Source organism: Heterocephalus glaber, unplaced genomic scaffold (genome assembly GCF_053883595.1).
Source record: "Heterocephalus glaber isolate CG9 unplaced genomic scaffold, H.glaber_assembly_v1.0 deba00000943, whole genome shotgun sequence".
In the NCBI taxonomy this organism is placed as follows: Eukaryota; Metazoa; Chordata; class Mammalia; order Rodentia; family Bathyergidae; genus Heterocephalus; species Heterocephalus glaber.
In genome coordinates, this window is record NW_028258175.1 from 2,974,052 (window position 1) to 2,993,149 (window position 19,098).

At 57.6% G+C, this 19,098-nt stretch overlaps 1 protein-coding gene across 7 annotated transcripts; it reads right to left on the reverse strand.

Annotated features, from left to right (window-relative positions):
• On the reverse strand, nucleotides 1-19,002 carry Kdm8 (lysine demethylase 8 (putative)). 7 transcript variants are annotated; one of them, XM_004855987.4, is made up of 8 exons: nucleotides 18,872-19,002; nucleotides 10,241-10,752; nucleotides 7,727-7,893; nucleotides 6,128-6,260; nucleotides 4,267-4,311; nucleotides 2,078-2,227; nucleotides 1,230-1,322; nucleotides 1-1,142 (listed from the first exon to the last, which is right to left on the reverse strand). In XM_004855987.4, the coding sequence occupies exons 2-8, from the start codon at nucleotides 10,721-10,723 to the stop codon at nucleotides 978-980; spliced, it is 1,236 nt and encodes a 411-aa protein (XP_004856044.1). In that variant the 5' UTR covers nucleotides 10,724-10,752; nucleotides 18,872-19,002; the 3' UTR covers nucleotides 1-977. The 7 variants fall into 7 exon arrangements, 4 of the variants coding, with proteins under 4 accessions (XP_004856044.1, XP_087064969.1, XP_004856046.1 ...); XM_087208843.1 differs by lacking the exon at nucleotides 18,872-19,002 and adding an exon at nucleotides 11,677-11,818; XR_002386584.2 differs by having other exon boundaries at nucleotides 1,037-1,142; nucleotides 1,230-1,987.
• Nucleotides 19,003-19,098: the final 96 nt, after the last annotated feature.

Sequence of the window (19,098 nt, forward strand, 5' to 3'; positions counted from 1 at the left end):
TGAAAAGGACTAACATTTTATCATATTTATATGAAGTTTTTAAAGACAATAAAGTTTCCATAAAGTAATTTGTAGGGGCTTTTGGCTTTGATTTCTCCTACTGTGATTGTTCTGGAATGAATTCCTCTTTATTTCATGGTCACTTGGTGCATGCCAGGGTGTCAATACCCAGGCACTTCTGAGAAATGTCCACCCGACTGATTCTCCCAGACCATGGGGAGAAACTTTCCTGCCCATTGGCGGGCGGACCTCCTGTCTTTACTCAGAGGCCAACACAAACCAACCTTTGCACACAGCCTGAAGCGTAGGCCCCCCTGGAGTAGGTACGCCCTCTGGACAGGAACAGGAAGGGCAGGAGGAAGCTCCAGGTGCAGGGAGGGCTGATGCTGGGTGCGGGCGCCCAGGGGAGCCCATAACCTCCCTCTGCTGTAGGCAATAAGCCCCATCCTCCTGCCCCAGGGCTGCGCTTGCCTCTCCTGAGCCTGCAGGCCAGGTGGGCGGGGGCGGGGGCAGTGATAAGAAAGTGAAAATACAAAGTGCTCTTTGTAACTGGGATAGTGGGATGGTGACAGCAGCTCTGCTGCTCACAGGCACATGGCACATGAGGACAGCACTGCCCCTGCTTCCAGAAGAGACACAGACACTGCAGGGAGGGGACTGGGTCAGGTCAGCGACAGAAAAGGTTGGAGCCCAGTGGGTGCACTCAGTGCCTGCATTTTCCAACTGCTGCCCCCTCACCAGCTTCGGGGTGTCCAACCTCTGGTGGGCTGCGTGCCAGGGTCCCGGCTCCTCCCTGCCTTGCTTGGCCACAGGCGCCTGGCCCAGAGCGGGCTGCTGGTCCTGCACGCCCCCTTGCACCTGGACTGCCCTGGACAGTGAGGCGTCCGTGCCCTGGCCACCTCCTGGGCCTGTCATCCTTAATCGCAGGCTGCAGTGAGTGCACTGTGGGTGTTTCCAGGCCCTCCCCACTCTTCTGGCTAGGACCACCAGAAGCTGACTGAGAAGCTCAAATCCAGAGCCCGCACATAATGCCAGTGTTTAACCGGGATGAACAGGATCTCTCCAGGAGCCAGGATGCACGACATGAAGGGGGCCTCAGCAAATTTGGGGAACTTCTCCAGGTTGGGGTTCTCCACGTCAACCTGAAGAAAGCAAAAGAAGCCGCTGTGGGTCTCCAGGGACAGTGGGGACGGGGAAGAGGGCCCTGCAGCCGGGCTCCACACGCTCACCTGGCTGGTGTTGTGAAGCAGGTTCGTCTCGTGAGGGTACAGGGCCTCCGAGTCCTGCGGCGAGTACAGCCGGATGTACTTCCTCCCCATCACCTGGGGAGAGACACCTTCAGGGCTGCCGCTCCGTGGCCTCCTGCCTCCCACATGCCGCTCCCTGGGCCTGGTTCGCACTGCGGCCACACACGTGCCTGGATTCCACTTCATTCCTGCTGCCCAGCATAGGGCTGCAGGTCTGTACCAGGCAACTGTGTTACCTCGCGTAACCCTCACAGCTCTCAGGGGTGCTTCCTTGTCACCCCTATTTTTCTGGTGAGGAAACTGAGGCAGAGAGGTGAAATGAAGTGTTCAAGTTCGCAAAGCTGCAAGGGGACAGCTGGAGTCGCACTGGGCAGAGACCTGGTGCTCGACCTACTGAGTGGCCTCTTTGGACCGGCCTGGCGGGCACCAAGAGTGCCCATCCACGGAGCCTCTCTGCCTGCCTGAGAAGAACAGGGCAGCTGCGCCCCAGTCACTACAGGCATGCACTCCTCTCCCGGTGCCTGAGGGGCCGCCCAGCCTGTGTTCCTGGGAGGTGGCCGTGGACGGCTGGACGGTGGCAGTGTGGCAGTGGCAGCTCACTGTGGTTCCCTCTGCAGGGAGCCCAGGATGAGCCACATCCGGAGCAGCCCCAGCAGGGAGGCCCCCTGGGACCTGCTGCTATTTTGTTTTCATTTCTGTCCACATCCCTCCAGTGGTTTTTGTTTCTCCACGTTACGAGCCTGGTGTTTAAAGGGGGACAAAGTGGCTGGGTCACCTGGCGGGGCCAGGAGAAGGGAGAAGCCCCTGTCCTGGCGGTGGCTCCCACCCACCTGGGCTAGGAAGTTCTGCTGGGGGTCCTGGTGGAGTGGGGACACCGTCCCGGGGGGGCCGAACCAGGCGTTGATGGTGATCTCCTCCTCCTCCCCACTGCCCAGGCAGCAGTAGTCGGGGATGCTGATGTCGCCCTTGAGCTCCGGGATCTGAGGGCAGGAATGCAGGCAGCGCTGGGAGCTCCCAGCCGGCACCATCCTACAGCCCGACTTCCGGGGTTAGAACTTACAAAACAACTAAGAACATGTAACTAGCAGGTGACAGCTGTAATCTTAGTTGCGTATTTGTTTCCATGTGGTATAGATTTACTCATCTAAAAAAAAATTAAATGTTTTTAAAAGATCAAATTAAAGAAAAACAAAAAGAAAATGGGATTGGATATTTAGCAGATCTCCAAAGGGGAAGATTTTTCCAAAATTTACCAAAGAAACCCCAATTGGTATATTTTAAGTAAATTAACTATAAAGGGCAACAAACCAGGAAACGTGCTCAATTCGCTCTGGAGAGAGGGATTATGCAGAGTCATGCAGTCAGAGCTGGAGCAGCACAATCTCAAGCCACAAATTTCACAAGTCATCAAAGGCCACGAGCGAGACGACAGGACAAGGGCTTCCGGGGCCTTAGCAAATGAGCCCAAACAGAGGCAGCCAGTATTCCCAGCAGTCACGTGAGGGGAGACTGAGGCGCTCCTGGGGACGGCAGGGACCCTGCTCACAGCAGCGTGGCCATGAGGGAAGACGTGAAGGGCCCCAGTCTGAGTTGGCTGTGCTCCCCGGGCCACCTGACTCGGGGAGGAGGGGCCTGAGGGCAGTGGTACAAGGCCAGCCGCGCTCGGGAGCCACAGTGCTGACATGAGTGATAAGCTGCAGCTGGAGACCGGCACCCACGCCATGCCCCAAGCTTCCGGCCGTCCCTGGATAAGGGTGCCTATTCACCCCATGGCGTATATCCCTGCTTCCCACTTCTCCAAGGCCAGCCAGGCATGGTGTGCGCTTCCCAGCAGGCTCAGCCGCTACCGCCAGGTATCCAGGGGCCCAGCCCCTAGCTGAGCCTGCTGGTATTTTCCAAGGCGGAGAGGAATGAAAACAGGGTGGCCAGGGGCCTCCCGTGTTTCTGAAGAGTAAGCCCCTTCCTCCCATTGCCACGCTTCCAGCTGCACTTTCAGTTGCTGGTCAGGAATCCAGGGGCGACCTGGGAAGGCCCAAGTTCTCCCTGCAGGGAGCGTGGGCCTGGATGCCACTGTTCTGGACTCTGAGTCTGTCTCATGTGGCCAGTGTGGCCTCGAGAAGGCTGCTTGATGCACTGTTCAAGTTCATGGTCTGAGGTCCCCGGTGCTGCAGGGAGTCCTCAGGCTATTCGCAGGATTGCGGCTCCCTGTCACATCCCACTACTGCTTCTGGCTCAGACCTGGCCCTGCGGGATGCTGAGCAGAACTCTGATTGGCTCCTGATGACATCATCAGGATTTCTGAAAGGTGACTGGCTTCGTCGGATCCCATCATCAGAATCTGACCAAAGATTCAGACTGGAGAGAATAAACGCTCCATGATGCGAGTAATAGCTGAAGACAGCCCTAAAATGGTAGCCAAAAGCTTCACAGCACAGGGCCTCTGGGAGAAAAGTCGGCAAGAGTTTGCTGGGCAAGAATTTGGTGGGAGCCAGAGCTTCTAGAGGCGGAGGTCCCAGCAAACGCCTGTGCCGTGCTGAAGAATGCAGGGCTCGGGCTGCCTGACTTCTCTGAGGCCCCCTGAACGGCAAGGCGAGAGGGGATGCCCTGCAGAGGGGATGCCCACCTCCTGCCCCTCAACAGGCCTCCTGGCTGGCCACTGACTCCACCTGCACCTCAGCATGAGGGGCACCTGTCCCAGGGCTGCCCTCCCCACCACCCCAGCTCCCCCAGTCGGCAGCAGGCAGGTTGGGGGTCTCTGGCCCAGGCCGGGGAAAGGAGATGGCCAAGTACCAGGTGCTGGGACTCGGGACGGGCACTACCCGGAGCCCCCGGACTCTCGCCTTCTGGGGCTGGCCTAGAGCTGTGCTACCCTGGCTCTCCGGGACCTGCTGCTCCCTTCTCACCACACCTGGATTTCTGACCGAGGCCCACCCGGCTGCCAGTGGGCTCAGAGCAGCTTCGTTCCCTGGAAAGGAGGCGAGTGATGGGAGGGTGAAGGAGGGAAGTGTCTCAGACTCACCTGGTCAAAAAGCTGGTGCTGAGCCAGGTACCCAACGTCCCCCGCCTGCCCCAGGAGAGAAGCAGGGCACAGAGGCTGGTTAGGCATGGCAGACGTGCCCCACGCGGGTGCCACTCAGCTGGTGCTGCCCCCATTCCTGCCCCACAGCCCAGTTGGGTCTTGCTGGGCCCGTCCTCTTCCGCGCCCTCCAGCAGGACTCGCTAGGGGTGGGAGACAGAGTCCTGCTGTGCCCTCCCAGCTCCGGCGCCTGAGGGAATCACCCAGGGCTGCCCCCTCAAGTGACAAATGCAGGCGCTTTGCATACATTTCTTTTCCATTGTAAAAAAATAATTTTTAACAAGTCTGGAAAAATATGCATAACTTAAAATTACCATTTTGGCCCTTGTCAGTGTCCAGTTCAGTGGCGCTTAGCACATCCCCGCTGCTGCATAGCCCTCACCGTCTGTCCAGGGCTCCCTCTCCCTGGCCACCTCGAAACCGCACCCACATAGGGGCAGCTCTCCGCTACCCGCCCAGGCCCTGGCGACCACCTCTTTGTAAAAGGTAAACGGGATTTTATATAGATAGGTAGTTTTGCCTTGGCATTTCCTTATTTCTCTCCCTGGTGCTAGTGAGAAGAACCCAGGGCCTCACATATATGGAGCACACACTCCACCAAGAGCTACGCCCTGGCCAGAAAGCTGCGTTTCTCTTTGCTGACATGTCATGCATCTGTAACTCTTTGGGGAAACCCCTACGAGAGGTATGGCTGGGTGGAATGGCATTTCCGTTTTTAGTTTTTTTAAGACAGGGTCTCACTGTGTAGTTCAGGCTGGCCTTGAACTCATGGCGATCCTCCTGCCTCAGTCTCCCCAGTTCTGGGACTACAGGCCTGCACTACCACACCCGGCTCTGAGTTGCTGAGGAGTTTTCATACTGATTCCCACAGTGGTTGCACTGGTTTACATTCTACCAGCAATCACTGCCCAAGGTGCTTGACGGGCTCTGTGAAGACGGCCGAGGTCCCTGGGGGCAGGGGGAGCTGGAGCACCTGGCACCCCACTGCCCTGGGGCAGAGGCAGCTACACCCTACAGCTGAGGGTCCCTGTAGATCCCAGAGCTTCCCCACCCCCCTGCAGCCTCCTCAGCAGCAGACACTGCTGAGACCACGGGCGAGGCCATGTCCACCTCCTGGGGATGGTCGGGGTGCATCAGGCATCAGCAGCCTCTGGCCAACCAGGCCAACACAGCCCCAGTGGCCAGAGCTCAGGGCTGTGGGGATGCGGAGGAAGGAAGCAGCCGAGGCCACGTGGCCAGCAGGGCCAGGGCCAGGGCCGGTGCAGCAGGGCAGCCTGGCTTTCGGCTGCTGGTGTTCCTTCCCGGCAGCTGTGATGGTGAAGGCCTCCTTGGCCAGGCTGCAGGGGATGGGAGCCTGTGGGCAGCTGAGGGGCAGGGAGTGGCCCAGAGGCCAGGCTGTGAGTGCGTCTTCGGAGGGCAGAGGTGTGAAAGCGGAGGCTGCAGCAGCAGAAGCTGCCAGAGGCCTTGGGCCCCGCGACTCCCTGTCCGGGAAAGCGGTGCTGGCCAACACTGATGGGCAGAAGCAGGGGTGCAGCCTCCTGGGGGCGGGGGGGAGGCGGGAATGCTGACTACCGGGTGGGGAGTCTTTGGGGGCAAGGCCAATGTCATGGAATTAGGTGACTGTGACGGATGCACAATCCTACGACTATGCCAAAAATCACTGAACTGAACCAAAAACAGGGACCTGAAAGGAGGCCCTGGTGCCTTGCTGGTGGCCTACGGACGCCAGGCCCCCTGCCCTGCCGAAGCCACGCAGCGCCCAGCCCTGCTCTGCACCGGGACGGGAAGGAGCCGGACCCCTCACCTCACTCTCGATGTACTTGCTGATGAACTCGCTGACAGTCATAAGGGTCTGTGACCAGTCCTCATCCGTGTACCTGGACCCAACCTCCACGGGGACAGTGCGGCAGCCAGCGATCTCCCGGACGTATTCCACGCTGCGAGAAACCCAGGAGCACGTGACCGTCACGTGGGCGTCCTGCTGACGTCCGCTGCCCACACGTGGAGTGGGCTGTCACAAGCCTCAGCCACAGTGCAGAGGGTCATGTGGGTGCAGAGGCCAAGGCCCCAGGGCCAGTGCACAGCAGCGTGCAGCACTGCAGTCTCAGGACACCTGCGCCAGCCACTCGGCTTCCCCGCCCGCCGGTCCTCTCTCTCTGTGCTCATCCTGTCCATTGGCTGAGATCTGAACAACGGCCGCAGGATGTGGGGTAGCCAAGGGCCCGGGCTCTGGACCCTGGGCCTCCAGGTGCAACCAGGGGCCTCTCTGAGTCCTGCTTTCTGTCTGCAGGAGGGACAGATGCGGGCCTGCCCCAGGGAACCGGGAGGGTCAAAAGAGGTCACATGTGGCCAGTGCCTGAGCTGGCACCTGGCAAACCCAGGATGCATTTCCGCCACGGCGCCTGCGGTCACCACCCCTCCTCCTTTGACCTCCGCAGGCAGCTGCCCTTGCAGAACCCTAAACAGCCACCCACCTCCCTCCCAGGCCTCCTATCCCTCAGCAGCCTCGGAGGCTGGGTTCCAGAACTGGCTCCTGGAGATGCCAATGCGGGGGATAAAAAAATAGTACAACAGTAGCTGAGCAGGGTGGTGCACACTTAAAATCCCAGCACTCTGGGAGGCTGAGGCAGGAGGATCACAAGTTCGAGCCCTGCCTAAGCAACTCAGTGACTTAGCAGGACTCTGCCTCAAAATAAAAAATAACTGGGCGTGGTGGCACACACCTGTAATCCCAGTGCTCAGAGGCTGAGCAGGAGGATCACTGTGACCTCAAGGTCAGCTTGGGCTACACAGTGAGTTCAAGGCCAGCCTGATGATGCGATGCGGTTCAGTGGGAAGGCCCTGGGTTCAATCCCCATTATCACACACGCAGTAGTGTGCACATCCTCTTGAGTACCCTCTCGCATGCCTTAGGGTACCTCCTGCCCACTTAGGATACCGACACATGCGAACACATGCGAACGGTGTTCTACAGCGTGGCTCTGCGTCCCTCGAGGATCTGCACGGGTGGAATCCGAGGACACGGAGCCCACAGGTGTGCAGGACCCGAACCTCCTCACGCCAAATGCATGCACAGCGGCTCCCCCGCCTGGCCTGACCTCCCTCCACTCTCCACTCTTCCAGCTTTGCCTCAGGGCCCCAGGAAAGGGCCAGGGAATTTCCAAGATCCTACAACATTTCCCATAGCCTCTCCCCAAGACTGCCACTCCAAGCAGCCATGGAAGCTAAGACTCTTAGACCCTCTGGCATGCATTAGACCACCTCATGTTCAATTCTGGTTTAACCCCTAGGCAGTCGACCTGCTGGCAGCAAAGTGTCTGTGGGTGGCAGGAGGAGGAGGAGTTCAGATGCCCTGGGGATGGAGGTGGGAGAGGGAGCTCTCGGCCCTGCGGTAACCACTCACCTCCACTTCCTCATGCAGGGCCAGTGGTCAGCCACACCCTCCAAGACCACAGGCCTCCCGGGAAGCAGAAAGTGCTTCCGGAAGTGCTGGAGGGAGGGACGGTGGAGCCGGGGCACGGCTCTTTCCAACTGCACATCTGGAGCAGAAATGTGGTCATACCTCGCTCTCTGTTTGAAATGGAAATGAAACAAGAGGGTGACTGACTCAAATTCAAAACCTGGCATCGCTGGTAGGATGGCTCAGGTGTCATTGGTAACACAGCGTTCGTTATTATTACTCTACTATTTTCTCTCATGAGATCAAGGTCCTGTTTTCTTTCCATTCTATGAATAATGTTTGTTCAGTTGTAACAGTAACATCGCTGTCACGGAAACTGCCATGCAGGAGACTTCAGTGCCCCGGATCACTGTTAAATACGGTGTTCCTCTCCGGCGTCTCCTCTCCCACCTCCCACACCTGCTGGATGTCACAGTCACAACGATGACAACCCTGCGGCTGGCACCAGTCCCTTCTCTAGAGCAGATTCCACACTGCCATGGTCCTTGCAGTCTCTTACAACGCCCGCATTGGGCTCTGGTGAACACCTTCCAGCGGGGGCCCGAGCCAGCTGCTCGCCACCCTGGGCCTCTGTCTCCTCGGTCTTCGAACTTTGGGAGACAAAATCACACACGGTGCCCAGGGCTGACTGGCACGTGGCCCCTCCCTGGTCTCTCTGAGGGCACAGCCTTCTGAAGCAGCTTTGCCATGCACACACTCCCTGGACAGAGCCTCCAAGACCAGCCCGACCGAGGGGAAACGCGCGCGCCCGCACAGCCTCAGCGGGACGGGAAGTGAGCGGGGGAGGCGGGGCCGCCCTGCGCCACACCCTGGCCTGGCCCACCCGCCTCGCCTCGCTCGCAGCTCAGGGCCGAGCAGCAGCCACCGTGCAGGGTGACGGCCTGGGGAGGTGCAGCGAGGCCAGGCCGAGGCGAGATGCCTGCCTGAGTCACAGACGGGCGGGGGTAGGAAGGAGCCCCCAGCCAAGCCACACTCACGTCCTGGGGGCAGACACTGCCCGTGCAGGGCCACTGTGGGCGCGAGGACACACTTGGAAGGGCGCAGGCCACAACCCGCGCCAAGGGGGACGCTCTGTCCCCTGACCCGCAGCTCTGTCCTGCCCTCTCCAGTGCCAGCCGCCACACCCCGCCACACGCCGCACGCTGGGCCACCCTCAGCCCTGTCCCCGTCCGAGAGCGGCCGCCTCACTCTCCTGTGCTTCTCTCCCTGCCTTTTAGCTACAGCTGCGTGGGGTGTTTCCTGGGTGCCCGAGAGCCCTCTGCTCCGGGTCCTGGCCTGCAACCCGGGGCGCTGCTCCTCCTCCTGACCCAGCCTCTCCTCGGAGGGCAGGACCAGTCTCTCTCCATCTCTCCCCCTCTGGGGTCTCCTCTTGTGACACGAGTATGTGTTTCCTGACATCCATCTGGATTTTCCTCATATAAAATTAATACTCACAGTAGAAGACTCTAAAAACACAGGAGAGCATGGAGAAGTCGGTCAGAAACGCTCTGTAACTCCTCGCGCAGTGTGCAGCATGGCCTTAGTCTTTCCTTCCAGGCATCTAACTTCCACTTCACCGACAAGAAACCAAGGCTCAGGCAGGAGCTGGCTCTCGGGGAGGGGGAGCCTGTCAGCCCCGGGCCCTGGAGCCTCCCCGGCTCGGCTCACTGTGCTTGGGGCCTAGAGGGGCCTCTTGGGCACAGGCATGCGTTGTGCTTCTACCTAATACCCGAGCCCCACATGTCACAGGTGGGGCTGGGTCACGGCTGTGGTCCTGGAGTGGCCCTCTGATCGGGTCAGTGTGTTTCTGGCTGGGGTTGATGGACTTACTGAAGAGAAACACCCTGGGTGTGGGTGGCACCAGCCAAAAGGCTCATAGCCTGGGTGGGGTAAAAAGGGACAAAAGGGATTGTGCTGCTCTCTGCCTGTCATGCGATGAACTTTTCCTCCTCGCTACGGAACGAGTCCACTATGGACTGAGACCTCTACAGACTGAGCTAAAACAAGCCTTTCCTCCTTTAGCTTGTGGCTGTCAGGTATTTTGCCCCAGCAACGAGAAAGTAACCAGGACGCCACACGAACACCAGCAACCCCACACGGAGCGCACAGCAGGAAGCTCTGGGCAGATTCTCCCCTGTGCTCCACTCATGGGCGCAGGAGGGGAAGTGAGGCTGGGCGAAGCCGGCCAAGGGCAGGCTGCCTCTGCCACAAGGGCCCCGGACGGACCCTGCCTCGCCGGGGACGCCGGAGCTCACACCCTCCTGCTCCTAAGACACCACTACTTTTGTGGAAAGTAGGAAAACAATTTTGGCAATAAGGACCCAGCTTCTGCACTCGCCACCTCAGTGGAGGCTGCTTCCAGCCAGCAGGGCTGCGCACCATGGGGCCTCGCCCCAGGGGCAAAGGCACCTGACAGCTCCAGGAGTAGGGGCTGCAGGCCACTCAGTGCGGGCGCAGGCGCTGGCGCTCCCCAGGTACCTTTGTGCTGGGCAGCTCCCGGCGCGGACTTCGGTCAGGCCTCTTCTCAGCCACCAAGTGCGCCTGCAGGACAGCCGCGACCCTGACGAGGACGTCCCCGAGGATGGCTGCACCCATCAGCAGGCCCATGTCACACACTCGCAGAGCTGCAGCCACAGCGGTGGCCTCCCGGGGCGGCTGGCACAGGCACAGTGTCTTCAGGAGGCACCCAAGGGCATACACCTGCCGCCAGGCCCTGTCCACGGCCTGCCATGGCCCGGCGTTGAGCTTCTCCCAGGTGTAGTCCAGCATGGCCTCGCTGGCCTGCAGGCACTCGGCCTGCCGGCCCCCAAGGAACAGCTCCACCGCCTGCTGCACCAGCAGCGCTGCGCCTCTGTCCACCTTCTCGCCGACGTCCAGCTTCAGCTCCTCCCTCATGGGCGGCAGGAGCGCCAGGAGGGCCTCCCAGAGGGCATCTCCAGGCCCCCGGGGACCTTCCGCCATGTGGCCCAGGCAGCTCAGTCAGACAGCACCTGAGAGGGACACACCAGAGTGAGGCCACGCACAGAGCCGCCTGCCTGCCTGCCGTGCGCTCCGGGTCATCTCTGAGGGGCACTCGCTCCATGAGCATGGGGCCCAGCACAGCGCCCGGCTTCCGGTGAGCTCTGGACAGGTGTCTCAGAGCAGAATGTGTACTGTCCTTGTCTGGAATGCCTCCAACATCCCTCCGCTGCCTGGCAAACTCCTACCCAACCATTCAGGCCCATCTTAATGATGGCCTGTGTGGAGCTTTGTGGCATTCTCCACAGTGCTCTGTGCTCCTGGGCCCTTGGGGCTCTCTGACAGCACTTGTCATGGGACACAAGTACAAACAGCTCCCTGCCGGTTGGCTCTCCAGTGCCAGACTGAGCTGGTCCAGGCCGGCACCCTTCTCCTGCCCCCGCCCCACAGCACAAAGGCAGGCGCTCCGCGTAGGAGGTGACTGACGGGACAACTTCTCAGGAGGTGCCACGGTCTGAATCAGGTCCCCAAAGGCCCCTTGCTCGACCATCAGGAGGCGGGGCGGGGGATGGCAGCTCATTGCGGGGAGCGCCCCAAAGGGGCCCAGGGACCCCAGCCCCGCTTCCTGCTCACCGTGAGGCAGGGTGCAGCGGCCTCCTTTGCCACCCCCACCTTGCTACAGGCTCAGAGAAGGGGCCGGGCAGCCCTGGACTGAAACCTTGTGAACCAGGAGCCAAGGTGAATCTTTCCTCTTTCAAACTTGACGCATGTCAAGTACTTGCTGCAAGGACAGAGCTGACTGACTCAGAAGATACCTGGGACTACCTCAAACCTGACCAGAAAGGAGGAGCAGCACAGCTGGGGCCTTTGGTGGCTTTAGCCGGGCGCTGCGAACGGATGGCAGCTGTGGCCATCACGTGAAGGGAATTACCGCTCACACAGTCACGGTCTCACACCTGCCTCACGCTGCGGGTCTCATGCCGACAGCTGGGACGTCTGCTGTGGGGTGGAGGTGGTCCGTCCCCCAAAGCTTCAAGTGCTGGAAGCTCGGTCCCAAAGGTAGCCGTGCTGAGAAACGGCGGAAGCTTGAGGAGGCGGGACCTGGTGGGAAGTGAGCGGGTCACCGGTGCCACTGTGAGGAGGGGCGAAGGCCACGCTGCAGCAGAGGGCAGTTACCCCGAGAGCGGTCTGGCCTCCTCACCGGCCCCTGCTGTCCCTCCCACGCCTCCAGCATGGCGCAGTGTAGCTGGGGGCCCTCACTACATGCTGGTGCCATGCTGTTTGGGCTTTGCAGCCACCAGAACTGTGAGACAATAAACCCCTTCTCTCTAGTAACACAACAGAGCAAGACACCTCTTCTATCTCATGTGATGCTGCTGATCGGGTCCATCGTGCTTTTTGCAGAGAATGCTTTATGCTGGGAGTTGGTGAAGAGCTAGTTATGGAACATTTCAGGCTCTACAGGTCACAGTCATGGCTACCACAGCTCCGTCGCTCAGCATGAAGGTGGCCATGCACCACACACGAACCAATGGGTGTGGCTGTGTTCCAATAAAACTTTATTCATAAGAGTAGGTGGTGGGCCAGATGGAGCTTGCCAACCCTTGCTCTGTCCTCACAAAATTCTCTTCTTCCAGGCACACAGGCTATTTCCTGGGCTCACCTGCAATTCGCTGACCCACCCACTGGCCACAGCTGAAGGACTCTGAGACTCCTGGGGATTCCAGAGCCACACGATGACAGGAAACTGGCATCCGGGGAGGGGAAGCCTGGACAGGCCCCCCAAGCAGGGCAGATGTGTTCAGCCTCGAAAGTGCTGATGCCTGTTGTAAGCTAGCCTGCCTAATCCAGGAACTTCTATCTTTCCTGTTCTTTCTCATAATGGCTCCTCACCAATGTCCATATCCCAGTCCCTAGAAGCTGTGACTATGTCACCTAACATGGCAAAAGGCCTCTGCACCAGTGTTGAGAATAAGGACCTGGAGATGGGAAGACTGTTTTGCATCCTTTGAAGGGCCCCATCCAATACATGAGGCCTTAAAAGAATTGCCGCCAGCTGAAGTTGGCCTGGAGAGGACATGTTGACTTTCCTAGAAAGGTCAGAGCTATGCCCCTCTGATAGCTCTGAGGACAGGAGGTGGACACAAGCTGAGAGGAATGCCAGCAATCTGTAGAAGCTGAGAAAAATCAAAGAAATGGATTCTCCCCTCAGGCCTCCAAAAAGGAACACAGCCCTGCTGAGACCAGGACTTTAGCCCAGTGAGACCCACATTAAACTTCTATCTACCGATCTGTAAGGTAAAAATCAGTGCGGCTCACAGCCCGGTGCTTGTGGTGGCGTGATACAGCAGCTGCAGAGAGAGCAGAGGGTGACAGGGACGGGACGCCTCTTGCATGACTGGGTCACCCGGGTCAGAAACTGGCACCGGGCGGGGAGGCTCTCTGCCTGCTTGGCTTGTGCTCCGTGTGGATGCTCAGTGTGCAGGACAGGCCCGTGTGGCAGAGACCTGAGGAGGCCGAGAGGCAACAGCAAGTGAGGAGCCACTGCGTCTGTGCTGTTGCGCGGCAGGAGGTCCAACTAACACCCACCCGGATGTCACAGACACGGTCGCTGTGACCGAACACCACAGAATGAGTAATCCAAGAAGAACAGCTCTCGTTAGCTCGTGGTTGTGCAGTCTAGGGAGCCTCAGAGCAAGGCAGGGAACCTGGGCGGGGACTTCCTGCTGGTGGAAAAGACAGCCAGACTGGCCAAACTGGCTTTTCCAACAGGCCCACTGGGGATAACTCCCTCTGTAATCCATTAATCTATGAATTCATGACGGGGACTCCACCACGGGACAACAGTGCCCAGGAGCCGAGCACCACCCAGAGGTCCCCACCTCACAGCGAGGCTGCCCTGGGGACCAGGTCTCCAATCCAGCAGCTTCTCGGAGGCCACAGCTCCCCGGACACAGATGGTGACTCCCGGAAGAACAGGAGAGCTCCAGGGCGCATCACAGAGCTGTAGCAGGCGGGAAGCAGGCCCACAGCAGAGCGAGGTCTGTGAGGGCGGCCTCCACATCCCCATCCCTGACCCCGGGCCCACTTTAGCTCCCTGCCTTCCACCCCTGACATGGGAAGCAACAGCAGGCAGAGTCCTGAGAGCGATGTGCACTGCTGCATTGAGCCCTCACGGTGAGTCACTGTAGACCAGGGATACTGGGAGAACTTGATCCAGCACTCCTCAGAAGCTTGGAAAGTATCACCACCCCCAATTCAGACCAGGAACCGCAGGCAGAGAGAGGAATACCCTCCCCAAAGCAGTTCGGCTAGTCAAGTGGCAGGGCTGAGACTGTAAACTCAACCAGCATGGCTCCCAGATCTGACTGTATGGACGAGGGATCAGGAACAAGCACTCGAAGGACTGGGGACTGGGGTGAGCTCACAAGGGAAGCCTGTGAGGAAGGAACGACTACCCAGTCTCGAGAGAACATGGGCTCACTCCACAGTAAGAGGAGACACAGCCTTCTCACCTGTCATTTTGCAGCTCCTTTTCCCAGGCCTGTCCTAAAGTAATGGCAATAACTCAGAATTGCTCTTAGTTCTTCAGCCTGCATCAGGGCTTCCCAATATTGGGAATATATATTCTTTACATATATATACGTGGTGGTGGTGGTGCTTGGGATTGAAATGAGCTACATCCCAGGGCCTTGGCAATAAGCTACATCCCCAGCCATTTTTAAATTTTTAAGCAGCGTCTTGCTAAGCCGCTAAATTGCCCAGGCTGGGCTCCAACTTGATCGTCTCGCCTCAGCCTCCCAGAGTGGTGGGATTGCAGGCACCACACCCCGCTCTTCTCCCCAGTACTGTGCTCGGATGGAGCTGGGTTTTCCCAGACTTCTATTTTGCTGAGGAGGAAACAAAAACCAAGAAAAGAAAGAAGTGACTTGTGCAAAGCTCCGGGGTCAATCCCGAGTCCCCAGAGGGCTTGAGTTCCGGTCAATCTTGGCTCCTTTCGTGTGTGGTGTGTCCATCTAACTCGCCCCTCGAGATCCTCCGATAGGTGGTTTGGGGGGCATTACAGCGCTTCCTGGTGGGGCTTTGGAAGGTGACCGGACTGGGCAGTATAACTCACTTGCTGTCAGAGGTGGGTCGGGGTGGAAGAGGCAGGTTGGCAAAACCCAGAAAAGGGATCTCCCTCTCCAGCTCCTCCTACTGCTTCCTGGACACACCACTAGCAGCCCTCCTCTGCCTTGCCCCTGTGCCTCTTCTGCCCTGGAGCTAGAAGACCACAGATTGAGACTCTACAAACTGTGAGCCAAAATAAACCTCTCCTCCCCAAGCTGTGGGTGTCCAGGATTTTATACCCACAACAAAGAAAAGTGTCTAAGACAAGAGGTTAAGTAAGCAATCTGTTCAAAACTACACAGCGTGGCCAAAATAAACCTACCCTCCTTAAGCTGTGAGTGTCAAGCATTTTATTCTAGCCAACATAGGAAGTATCTAAGTCAAGAGGCTAAGTAAGCAATCTGTTCAAAACTACAGTGTGGCAGTGTCTACCTACAACTCTGGCTTCGGAGGTGAGGCTGCACCAGGTTTTGGACCTAGTATCTGTTGGCATTGCTCCATCCTGGGCTCACGCTGGACATCCTTCCCAGTCCGCTCAGATGGGTGGGAGAATCAGACAGCCCTTGTGGTCGGCCCCCACCTGCCAGGATGGTTCCTATTGCCAATGTCCTAGAAGGCTCATGAGTTTTGTGTTGGCCTTGAAAACAGCCTTCCCGGATAGTTTCAAGGCCAACCTCCCAGTATGGTTCTATCCACTGGCCTGAACAAGACAGCGGGTGGGACTCCGGCCTCCCCTGGGCAACCCAGGGTTCATCTCAGGTGTCCTATGTGAGTCTTCTAAAGCAATCTGGAGAAGTTTCATCATGAGCACCCAGACTTCAGAGGCCTCATATCCTGGTTGCTCATAAAAGGCCATAAACAGCCTCCCAGAGGGCCGCCTGTTTTACTCTGAACATGGTAGCTTATGACCAGCTTTGGAAAATGATCTGTTACAGGTACTGTAAAATGGTGTCCTACAGGGTTTCACGTGGGCTAGACACTAGTTTCCTGGGCTGCGGACTACGGACTTTGCATACTGGCATCCCAGGGTGACCTTATAAAGCCATATAGGCCACACAAAGCCAGCTTCCCAAGGTAGCCTCATATGTTTTGTTCCCTACCTCCCAGGATGGCCGTTGGTTTGGTCTTCAGACACTGGTCTCCTAAGGTAGTCTGTGTGCTCCTTGCAAACTGACCGGGGAGAGGACTTCATGTTGTAGACCATGGGAAACAGCACTCTGAGAGTGGCCTCCCCCTGGCCACATGAAACGGCCTGAGTAATTTTTTTTAATGTAGATTTCTTCAGTGAATCCCTAATACAGCTGACCCTGAATGGGAACTTCAGGCCAAGGGTACAAGTTCTAGTTTTCAAAATGCTTTCAGATCGCCTCTGTGGCTACTTGAAAAGGCCTCCTGATGGGCCTCAGGACTGGTCTTAAAACACAGAGCTCCTACAGGGCCTTGCATGAAGTAACTGGCAGCAGCTGGCCTTGTCAGTCCTGTGGCCTGTCCCCAAGTTCCTAGACCTCTCATAATTTTATCTTTTAAACAGCTGCCACCTCAGACAGACTTTGGGCAAGGAGCCCCAACTGGTTATACAAAACATACTTCCACAGTGCCCTGTGACCTGTTTAAACATCTTGCTTCCTTATAGCCCAGGGCTTACCTGAAGGGCAGGTGAACCTGGATTTTGCCTTAAGTTTTACAAATCAATCTTCCAGGGTTTTTTAATAATAGAGAAAGGACAGCAAGTGTTCTATTTGTTGTGTCCATCATCTCTCCAGGAAGCAGCCCATGGGCACTCCTGTCAGCCATCAGGGGCCTTGGAGGATAAGCTGTGGGAACATTTACTTGTTGGCTCTATGAATAATCTTTCATACAGTTACCCTCACGTGGGCTGGAAGAACCAGCCTTCCCACAAGCAACTACTTGAGCTGGTCCTCCAGCCAGGATGAGGTAGGGGCTCCATGGAACTGCCTTCCAAATGGCCTCACACCCAGGCTTTACGAAACCTACCCACATCCTGATCCAACCAAATGGCTTCTTGACAGTTCCATGGAGCAGTTTCCACAGGGAGGGACCAGTTTGAGCAGCTTGTGGTCTGGCTTTGTTGACTGGCTTCCTGAAACTCCTCACTGAATTGCCTTTTGTAGAAGGCTATATTAACTCATCTTCCAGAGGACAGAGTCAAGATGGGGAAAAAACAGTGCTTCAGTGTACCAGAGACCGCCCTTTCGATTGGTTCCCTAGAGCTCCACATAATGGGGTTTATTGTGAGGTGTATAAATGGTCAGGTATGAGTGGACTAACTATATAACTTATCATTTAAACCAGGATATTATTAATACAAATGCCTGGACAAATAAAAACCTGGGGTCACTCCAGGCAAAATGACCTACAGTCACTCAAGTAGAGGCCATAGGAGAAAGCCTGATGGGCCTGTACCCTCACTTTATAAGGTGCTCTCCCAGAACTTGGTCTTACGAGAATTCTTTTTGGTCAGAGAACGTTTCCTTTTGAAGGGGTGGGAGTGCCAGGCACCAAAGTAGCCTGAGTGGACCTGTGTTCTGCCTTTGCAAACTGGCCTTCAGGTGTCATGGGCACTGGCCTTGTGACATGGGACAGCGCTCAGGGAAAGGTTAGGAGCTGTGTAAGACTCTTCTCAGTAGAGTAAGTCAGCGATCCCTAGAAGCTCCTTATATAAAGGTGTGTTTATTGGTATACAAAATGATCCTGTTTGGAAATGGGAGTCAGGAAAAGACTGCATGAGCTGAGTGGTTCTATCTTGGCTTTACAAGTCAGTCTGAGAGCTTCTTGTGGGATTAACCACAAAGGAGTCAAGTCACAGAACAGCCCAAACAGGCCAGGTCCTGACTTCCTGAATTCACCATCCAGGGTCCACTATGCAACTTAGCTTTTAGTTTGCTGTTAGAACATAGCCCAAATGGGCTCCTGGTGGCTATGATTCAGCCTTCTAGGAAGCTCCTCTTTAGTTATCGTCTTTTTATTTTTTTCGGTACTGGGGATTGAACTCAGGACCTTGTGCTTCCAGTGCAGGCGCAGCATCACTGAGCTACATCCGCAGCCCAGAAATCAGCTCCTTTAAGCACCTCTCCGTGTGGTGTTTAAGCAGGCTGGTGACAGGGCTTCTGGAGAACCCACCACGATCACTAGAGGGTCTCGAGCTGGCTGCACATTGCAGCCAGCGACAGCAAGCGGGTCACAGAAAAGCTTCTTCCCGTGGAGGCTTCCAGGACACCTCGGCCTCTACCTGGCCTCCTGGGAGCAGTCTGGGCACACGGCTGAGTAACGTCTTCAGTCTCACTGCAGGAGGATTCCACATGCACAAGGGCTCTGTAACTACTGCATCGAGGTCTGGACAACGCAGGTACTGTGCCCGTGGCGTGGCTCCAACTCCTGACCACCTCCTGCCACCTAATACTTTTGGGCACGGTGACTCACTCTGCTGGATCACGAGTGTGGCAAAGCGACACCAGTGCTCAGTGACTTCCTATCGGTTGACAGGCACCTGTCCTTGGGGCGGAGGGGCCCGGGACGCGGCCAGGTGCGTGTAGCCCACACCAATCCCCCCCCTCCCCGGCGTCTTCCTAGGGCTGTACTGCTGGGAGCTCGGTATGCGAGGCCCGATGGAACAATCGTTCCAGCACTGGAGCAGGCGAAGGCGAGACCTGTGGCCACGAACACGCCCGTAACTACAGGCGGCAGAGCGTACGTTTCACCGCGACACCTCAGGACGGCGCAGGCGCACGCAAGCTGGGGCGGTGCTGGCCTCGCGCACGCGCAAAACGACCCCCCCACCCCCCGCCCGGACGCACGCTGCGCAAGCCGGGAATTTCCCCAATGGGCCCACAGCGCGCGGAAAGCTGGAGGGCGGCCACGCAAACGGTGTTCGCGGATTCGGGCATTTCCACGGCGCATGCGCAAAGCCCTCCTTTCCCACAGATCTTTAGCGCGACGGCTGCACTGGAGCTCTCTCCCAGCCCAGCCGCTGTATTTCTAAGGAACCTGCCCGGCCTGTGTTTTCGAGTAGCTCAAACTAACCTCTCCAGCGTTTGGACGGGGTCAAGTTGACCCGGGGCTGGCGACAACTTGTTCCGCTTGGTCGCAGCGCGGCGGCTCTCAGCGGTCAGCTTGCGTGAGGAGCATCGATCGCTCGCAGCTCGACTGATCGCGACCAGATGCCTAGAGGAGCGCCGAGCGACCGATGTCTTGGCCCCGCCCCTCCCCGTAAACGGCCTAGAGGGTTTTTCCTTTGGGGTCTCCGTCTG

Excerpts from the sequence above, each read along its gene's own strand:
- Kdm8 (XM_004855987.4), bottom strand. The coding sequence starts at position 10,723 with ATGGCGGAAGGTCCCCGGGGGCCTGGAGATGCCCTCTGGGAGGCCCTC. Across the intron at positions 7,894-10,240 it reads GGGAGCTGCCCAGCACAAAG|AGAGCGAGGTATGACCACAT; the intron begins GTACCTGGGGAG and ends CATTTCAAACAG. Across the intron at positions 4,312-6,127 it reads GCAAGTACATCGAGAGTGAG|GCGGGGGACGTTGGGTACCT; the intron begins GTGAGGGGTCCG and ends CTCCTGGGGCAG.